This window comes from Sinocyclocheilus grahami, unplaced genomic scaffold (genome assembly GCF_001515645.1).
Source record: "Sinocyclocheilus grahami isolate Dianchi unplaced genomic scaffold, SAMN03320097.WGS_v1.1 scaffold284.1, whole genome shotgun sequence".
Classification (NCBI taxonomy): domain Eukaryota; kingdom Metazoa; phylum Chordata; class Actinopteri; order Cypriniformes; family Cyprinidae; genus Sinocyclocheilus; species Sinocyclocheilus grahami.
Window position 1 is genome coordinate 25723 of NW_015505463.1, and position 9376 is coordinate 35098.

At 38.5% G+C, this 9376-nt stretch overlaps 1 protein-coding gene across 1 annotated transcript in view; it reads left to right on the forward strand.

Annotated features, from left to right (window-relative positions):
- Positions 1-9376, forward strand: part of LOC107600469 (N-acetyl-beta-glucosaminyl-glycoprotein 4-beta-N-acetylgalactosaminyltransferase 1-like) — a 53777-nt gene that overhangs the window by 3433 nt on the left and 40968 nt on the right. The window contains exons 4-5 of the mRNA XM_016292375.1: positions 895-995; positions 1660-1727. Of these exons, the coding sequence (XP_016147861.1) occupies positions 895-995; positions 1660-1727 (169 nt within the window). The remainder of the gene's footprint in view (positions 1-894; positions 996-1659; positions 1728-9376) is intronic.

Here is a 9376-nt window from a genome sequence, read left to right on the forward strand (position 1 = left end):
TTATTTATATATATATATATATATATATATATATATATATATATATATATATTGGACTGCAGTGTTTTGTTTTCTCCAAATATACTGTGTACATTTATTTAAAGTGTTTTTTCATCCGTCCATATTTTACACCATATTTTCTTCTAACCTACTATAAACACCATTTCTGTTCCATGTTTCTGTTAGAGTCATGAACACAGGCATTACTGAATGCTAGAGAGAGTTTTTCTAATGTTATCTTTTAATGTAATAACATGTGTTGTGTGTAAATCAAAGTTATGTATGGAATCAGTTAGAATTCATGCACAATTCCAGGTTTTCAAACTTTTGTGCTGTACCTTCACACGCATACAATTCATACACATTAAGGATTCTTTGTGTTCAAAATGTTCCTCGGAGTGATTAAGTGAGGTGTAAGAGACCTGAGCGTTGCCCAAGCTGATGTCTTAAGGCACACAGAAATGGTTCTTTCAAAAGATCCCCTACAGTCAGCAAATTCTTCACATTCTGCCTAACCTGATAAGAAAAGCTGCTGCAAGGACTACTATATGAGCTCTGATGCATACAGGCTTGCTTATGTTTGTGGGGGAAAAGTTATCAGATTGTTTTCATTAGCAAATAACTATGGTCACTGAGTCAGGCTTTTGAATGTGGTGCACAAGCTCACAAAACAATAAAGAAGGAAAAACGATTGTCAGTTTGAGGTATTTGCCAGAGAACTACTGACAAGCAGAATAAAGCCACTGGGTAGCACTACTGGGTAATAGACTGCTGTGAGGTACCTGTGACTGACAAAACAACATCTTATCAAAGCAAGCTTAGAATTCAGAACCTGCAGGTCAGGTCATAAGGTTATACAGTACAGCTCTGTAAATAATAAATTATATATTTTAGGGGATTTCCAGTTCGCCATAGCATCAGATGATAACTCTGAACTGTGGCTAAGCTCAGATGAGAGTCCGCTCAATGCCCACCTCCTGGTGTACGTGGGACAGGTGTGTACTATGATACATGACCCTTTAATAACCAAGGCTGCACTTCTGATCTATCTGTCTGTCTGTCTATACATTGTTCTGTCTTTCTGTCTATCTATCATTCTATCTGACTGTGTTCTTTCTAACTTTATTTCTTTCTGTTTTTCTGTGTTTTGCCAACTGTCTGTTTCTGTCTATCATTCTGTGACCCTTAAACCAGGCTTCACTTCTGCTCTATCTATCTATCTATCTATCTATCTATCTATCTATCTATCTATCTATCTATCTATCTATCTATCTATCTATCTATCTATCTATCTATCTATCTATCGTTCTATCTGTCTGTCTGTATCTGTCTACTTCAAGGATTTTTTCAACTTTTCAAACTTTGAAAATTTCAAAATTTGACACTTTGATTTGTCAAGCCAGCATTTTAAATTTGCTATGACATTACTTTCAATTTTATAATTTTTTAAATTTTATTCTGCTTCCTTACATTAAAATTAAAATTGCAAGTCTGCTTCCTATTTTCTACCTCAATTTAACTTCAAATTCAGGAATTTGATTAGAATTTACAGTAAAATGCATTCTCAATTTAATTCTGAATAGCACAACCCTGTATATTGCGTGTCCTGTGCATGTGGCTAGAGATGAGTTACAGTGTCTGTTGTGTGTTGTCATGTAGCACGGCTCTGAGTGGACAGCTCCAGGAGAGTTCAGCAAGTTCAGATCTCAAACTTCCAAACCTGTGCGGTGAGTGTCATACAGCATATGTTTCCTGGATTTACCACCATAATTAAATGCATATTAGGATAATATGACATACTGGATTGGCTGCAACATGGAAAGGTACTTGCCAGCTCATTGATTTATATAGTTACACAGTAAATATGTTAAGTATGCTGTGCTCTGGATGAGCAGCAATGAGTGAAACAAGATGTGCAGATCACACAGTTGTGGTAAGTAACACATTTGCTTTTCATTTCTCCTCCAAATGAATACTTCATAGGTAATTTTTTTTTACAGTAATATTTAGCACCAGGTCTGAACATGCAAATCCATCACACATCTATTTTTGATTTGTAAAGTAAGTTTAAATACCTGATGCCACCAAACTTTGTGAATAAATAAAAACCAGTTGTGGTAAGTAACACATTTGCTTTTCATTTCTCCTCCAAATGAATACTTCATAGGTAATTTTTTTTTTACAGTAATATTTAGCACCAGGTCTGAACATGCAAATCCATCACACATCTATTTTTGATTTGTAAAGTAAGTTTAAATACCTGATGCCACCAAACTTTGTGAATAAATAAAAACATTCAACTCATATTAATCCATTCATTATCCGCTCGTTAAATCCTGCTGTGTAAACCTCATACTTTATGCCCGTAATCAATGCAAAGTTGTTATAAGACATCAAAGACAGCACATGCTCAACTTCACTGTTAAATGAACAAACGTCAGGGGGAGTTACTAAGCATGCTGCCCAATAGGTGTCTGTATGACAGTGTGATTGTGAATCACAAGGAACACATTAAATAGTAGTTTGTCTGAGTGAAGTGTCATGTCGACCATTTTAATCGCCCTTGTCGGTCTTCTCCAGCCACTGCTGATTGGTGCTTTAGTGGAGCCTCAGTGTGAGTGGTGTGTGCCGTTGAATTATTTATCAGCAGTGTCAGTCTAAAAGCGAGCGTGTACATGTTCCAGAATATTTTAGTGCCAATAAAAAATGAGCATGCTTATTGGCACTCCAGAAGGAAACACAGAGAAGTGCCTCCTCTTTTCACTGAGCTTTGACAATGGCATGGCACCAGTTCAAACTGCCACAAGAGTGTCTTTGATATCCTCTGCTTTTCTAGTTGAGGATGTCAGGATAAACTTTTTTTTTTTACTTCTATTCAACTCAAGTTAGAAAAATTTCTGTCTACCTACATCAGTTCTCTGTTTGCTTTCATTTTGCACTTCGATTGGAGCATGTTAGTTTGGTGGCATAGACAGAGCAGGCTGTTGCGTCATATAGACTAACGGGCTGAATTTTAGAGCATAAACGGGGCAGACGTCTGACAGGATTGTCTGGAATTCATACAGTTGCTGGGCAAAATAATGCACTAATGAACTACGGTGAAAAGTTTACAGAGCAAGCAAGAGTGAGACGCCTGTCAGTCGCAGATGACAGAAACAAGGAAGATGTTCTTTACAAAGCATGTTACACGCAGTAGAGATAGCAAACCGGTGGAAATGTCAGATGGAGAGATGATGTTAAAATGTCATCCACTCTGTGCCTGCAGTTTCACTGCATTTGGACTGAGACACAAAGAGACCCTGAACATCAGGAAGTGTTATAACCAGTAACCCACAAACCTCTGATTTCAAGTTTAGGTATCTAAACATTCTAATTCATGAGTGTATAGATTCCAGTCTTCCTTTTCCATTTTTGACTTTTTGATGTTCGAATGAGACTCTGTGTCTTACTCTTGTGCATGTACAGTATGTACTCTTTTCATCATCATTATATAACTTACATAATAGAATGGAGTACATCTGGTTTGCCCTCCATGGTTGAAGGAAAGAAAGGGCAGTTCTGCAGGGCTAGCAGGGGTCAACCTCTCTTGACATTCTAGAAGTATCTGTCACAAGTGTGCTAGGGGATGTTAAAAGCAGTTTCAGTTCACTAAATTTATAAAAGGACATCCATCAGACTGGATTCAATATTAATAAGAGTACATTTACATTACCACTTTTGTAATATTTATCCAATTTGCAAGTATAAAAGTCCTGATGTACTGTAAATGTACTAGTACTAGAATAATGGTGTTTTTTCCGTACAGTGTAGTCCAATAACCCCATCCTAAATTGTATACCGTCTAATTCAGTGGATTATATTGTTATTCTCTGTCTTTGTGCATTCAGTTAAGGCAGCTGTTGTTTTGCAAGACTGTTCTGATGAAGTCATTGATTGTTCTGTCTGTTTGTTATCCAATAATCTGTGCATGAATTACTCACTTATTCCCCAAATGAACAAACAAGAAACAAACTTTACTCAAGGAGATATTTGCATTTTAAAACAGTTAGCAATCTTCCTTCTAAGGTTTGGCGTTGTGGGGTATGAGAAAATGGTCTGAATTCAATGCTTTATTTAAAAATATATTTAAACAAGGCAGTGGCAGCTCGTGGGCTTTAAAATAGAGGAGGCACACTAATTGTATTGTCTGGGACCCCTGCCGATTATTATTATTATAATTTGCTTAACCACTTTAAAATGGCTTTTTGGTTGCTTTTAGTCAGAAAACATAAAGAAAACGACATACACACAGCAAGATAATATAATTTCACTTACCTGGCTATCACTTGAAGCAAACATCCATCCCTTCTTAAAAGTCTGTGTTAAAAGAGAGCTGCCTGTTGCGCCATTTAATTAAGCGACTGCTGTAGCCTATATCCAGCTTAGGCTGTTTTTCCTAAATTTGTATATATACTGTTTGAATGACAGCTTGGTAAATCTGTTGGCGATCAAATATTCAATATCGCTATTCATAAGTACTTGGTACATTATCAGCGCAGCAGCAGACGTTCAAACTAATATCATGTAATTTACGTCTCTATGATGCTTGGTTGATATCAGAAGGGAGGCTAGCCTCCCTTACGAGGTTTCTTTTCTCAACACTCCTCAGCGCTGAAAGTGAACACTCGATGGTGATTGGCAAATTGTTTTTACCAACGGAGGCACAAGAGCTCAACTCTTCCCCAGCCTCCCCCTACCCTTCTCCATCAGTAGCGGTTGTAATTACATCAGCAGATTCGGCACATTCGCGATAGAAAAGCGGCGCTTTCACATTATGGTATTACAACTGTGAAATTACAAACAAAAAATGCACATTCTGAGACATGAACTGAAATGAATTGTGAATTTTATTAACATTAAATCGTCCTCTTCCCATTTTCACCTCAAAATTATGGGGAAGCTGTGCCTCCCCTGCCTCCCCCAACGAGCCGCCACTGAAACTAGGCTGCCTTTGACATGTGAGTTTGCACCTAATTTGTTGTTTGGCTGCAGGATCCATTTGTGGAGGTTAAACATATCATTTAGGAATGATGAACATCAGTATTCCCTTTCTGATAAACACTACAATCAGAAATGAGCACCTCAAGACAGCAAGGCAAGGTTTTCACATGACTTTCCACTTTTCATTGACTAAAAGCATTGCTGACATTAAAGTGTAGCACTCCATTTGCTTAGAACAAATGTGGCTGTTCTGATATTGTTTAAAATGTTATTTTGTTAAGAGTAATACCTTTTTTATGTGTGAATATTTGGTGGAAACCCCACTACAGTCTGTACATCATGCTGTAAGTTATTTCTTTATTCATTCAAAAGGTAGAAAACAGATTTTGGTAGAATTAAATAGTAGTTATTGGATTACTGGTTTATCCAATGTATCTTCATGTAAAAGCAATATCTCAAACAGATCTACCACACTGGAACAAAGAATGCAAATGCAATATCTGCTTTTGCTCATGTAGACGAGAAGTCTGCCTTGCTAGTTGTTTGACATCTCAAGCAAGCTAACTGTGTTGCTACAGTGGTCTGTTGAGAGTGTGTTCAATTGGCATTGACTGAATACACTCTTTCTTTATCTCTATTATCACTCAGTCCTATTCAATTATTGAGCAGAACACTTTCAGATGGAGCCAGGCAATTAGTCAGCCAATTAAAACTAATTTTTTTTACCCCCTCAAGCCTGTCTTAGTCTAGCCCTGATCTACTTGCCACTTATTTCTTTTGTAGTCTTGAAACCTTTATTGACTTGAATCCTCAGTAGACATGAAAAACAAACTGCCATTCCTTACAACACATAAATACTTGTAATGCTCATTGCTAATGCTCAGTTGATTTGGTGTGTATGTGTGCATAAAAGGAATCATAGGAGGAGTCGTAGTCTTACAGTATGTCATTCCCTGTATCACTTCTAGCACATGCGTTTTGTAAATGAGACAAGATTTGTCAGAGATTCTTCCTAGTAAAATAACGTAATGTGTGACGCCCAGTCGTCGATTTGTTGTGTATTGTGCAATCCACAGCAACTTCGTGATACCCAAAACTTTGTGGGAATTGTGGGAATTGATTGGATCGTTGGATTGTTGTTGTTTGTTATTGCTGCGATCTCATGTGAGCGACAGGTTGCTGAAGAGGATGGATTTTTGTCCCGTATCACACAGGTCATCAGAGACTAGAAGAGATGTCATTGTGAGGGCGAGGGGAAGTTATTGTAGATTGACAGAACTGGATGATTAGGCTCCTCCTGCATCAGGAACTTCATTTACAAGGGCACCTTAATTTAAAATATTAATAAAAATAATGTTGAATAATAACATTGTTGATAGAATTGTCGATTTTGACTTCATTGTGACTGTAAGATTTGAAGTATACTACAAGCACATTCAATAAAATTAAACATATATTTTTTACAAAGGCAGTTGTCTTTGTAGCACACCCTTCACCTCCTGGTGATGTCACAGTAAGCTGCATTGAAATGTGAATTGAACTTGGCTGATTTAATCAAAGCAACTCCAGAAGAACATATGAAGAATAACCGTGTGTCAGAATACAAGCTGCTATTCATATGTCTGTCTGTTTGTGACTTCTGTCATTTCTAAGATGAGATCATCTTGCTAAAATAAATCCAAATCCCGTGGTCTGTTTATACATAAAGACAAAAGGTTTACATCCAGTTATCAACATAACATATAAAAACCTCCAGGCAGCTGACATTAGAAATCTCTTTTTTGTATGAAGTGGCATATAACTTTGCCATTTTATTCTGTTGGAGTTTTGATAAAAGCAATTAAAAAAAAACTACTTTAAAAAAGAACCTGCAGTGGCATTTCTGAGTTTAGAAAGGTGTTCCTTTGAATTTTGCTTTAACATTGGGTGACGTTTTCTAAAATATTTTTTAACAAGCACATTGTTTTTAACAAGCATATGGCACAGCCTCTCTGACCTTATTGCTTAATTTGATACTGTCACCATTGTTTTGTATTATTAGGTTGACTTGTTTTATGTTGATTTTTTTTAAATATACATTAGAATAATGTACTTTATTCTCAGGATTAATTGATTGATTTCTTCTTTTTCTCCTCAAAACGAGATTGTGACGAGAGGGGCGGGGCCGAGAGCCGTGGGAACAGAGAGGTGGAGTAAATGCTAATGCACGACACCTGCGCCACTCACTGGTCTCGAGTCCCACGGAGGAGCTCCGGAAGGATAAAAGGAGGAGGGACGACAGTGTTGGACGAGAGAGGACCAGGCCTGGACTTTATTTTGTGTTTTGTGTGCGGCAGTCGTCCGCGAGGGGCTGCCGCTTTACTTTCGTTTTGTTTTGGATTTTATTATTAAAGTTTTGTTTAAATGTTCGCCGGTTCCCGCCTCCTTCTTCCCGAACTGCGAGCTTTGTTACATTGGTGCCGAAACCCGGGAGGAAGGAGGGACACGCTGCCAGATATCCCTCGCCGCTGTGGTGAATCCGCGGTGTCATCGAGCATGGCGGAGCAGTCTGCCGCCATGGAGGCTCTCGGCCCCGCCCCTCTCGTCACAGAGATCTACCAATGATCAAAGTGATAGTGATAGTATTTTATTATCCTACTTGAAGCTTGTTGAGAAATCCTACATAAGAAATGGACTGACAGAAATCAGTTATCGTCACAGAAAGGCCCTTAATTTAATCACCACCCCAAAAACGTCAGCCTCTCCTTTATCATTTATGTTTTAAAAAATACATGTTTTAAATCGCGTTTGGTCTCGTACTGTATCGCGTACCTTGTCAGTGTTGTGCGCTTTGCTTGGCCATTTGTTTTGATAAACAGGAAAGTGTGTTCAAGTGCCAGCAAGCAGTCAATTAGCAATAAGTGTATTTATTTCTTGTCTCAGTGTTTAGCGCAGTTGTCGTTGCTAGGAAACACTTGTTTTGTTTACTGTGTGAAGACGTGCTGAAATCGCGTTTGGTCTCGTACTGTATCACGTACCTTGTCAGTGTTGTGCGCTTTGCTTGGCCATTTGTTGTGATAAACAGGAAAGTTTGTCCAGCTGAATTCAATTTGAGATTTGTTAGACAAATATAAAAAGCTTAATACGTATCGTTTCTGAATCATTCTCTTTCCTACTACTTGTTTCCCAGCGCAGTTGTCGTTGCTAGGAAACACTTGTTTTGTTTACTGTGTGAAGACGTGCTGAAATCGCGTTTGGTCTCGTACTGTATCACGTACCTTGTCAGTGTTGTGCGCTTTGCTTGGCCATTTGTTGTGATAAACAGGAAAGTTTGTCCAGCTGAATTCAATTTGAGATTTGTTAGACAAATATAAAAAGCTTATACGTATCGTTTCTGAATCATTCTCTTTCCTACTACTTGTTTCCCTTCTGTTTTCAGTTTTTATAACCAATTCTTACTATGTGTTTCCAGACCCCTATTATCACTACCACTTGCAAACCATGCATCACACACTGTAGGCAGCCCAATCCTAACAACCTGCGCACTTTGACTATGTCTACTAATACACTACTTTATTTTTCTATTGGTCTCTGGAATTGCCAGTCTGCTGTAAACAAAGCAGATTTTATTACTTTTATTACAAGTCATTCAAGACTAAACTTCATGGCCCTGACAGAGACGTGGATCAAACCAGAGGACAATACTACACCTGCAGCACTCTCAAATAATTTCTCTTTTTCCCACTCCCCCCGTCTGACTGGAAGAGGTGGAGGTACTGGTCTGCTTATCTCTAATGATTGGAAATTTAATCCTTTACCATCTCTGAGTATCAACAGCTCCTTTGAAACACATTCAGCCACTATTACCCACCCTCTTAAAATCCATTTTATAGTTGTTTATCGACCCCCAGGACTACTAGGTAACTTTGTGGAAGAATTAGATGTGCTGTTCTCAAACTTTCCTGAGGATGTTACTCCCCTAGTTATGCTTGGAGACTTCAACATCCACCTAGATAAACCTCAGGCTGCAGACTTCCACACTCTGCTTGCCTCTTTTGCTCCCAATGAGTATTAACTACGGCTACTCACAAATCAGGCAACCAACTGGACCTTATTTACACACGACACTGCTCCACTGATCAGGTGCTGGTTACTCCACTACACACCTCGGATCACTTCCTCCTCACTCTTAACCTCAACATGGTTCCTGACACAACACATACCCCTATGCTCACTTTTTGACGTAACCTACGCTCTCTCTCACCCTCCCAGCTATCTGCTATTGTTTCATCTTTGCTTCCTTCCCCTGATCAGTTATCATCTCTTGATGTTAACAGTACTACTGGTACTTTCTGCTCCACTCTTACGTCTTGTTTAGACACTGTCTGCCCCTTGTCTTCCAGGCCAGCTCGTACCA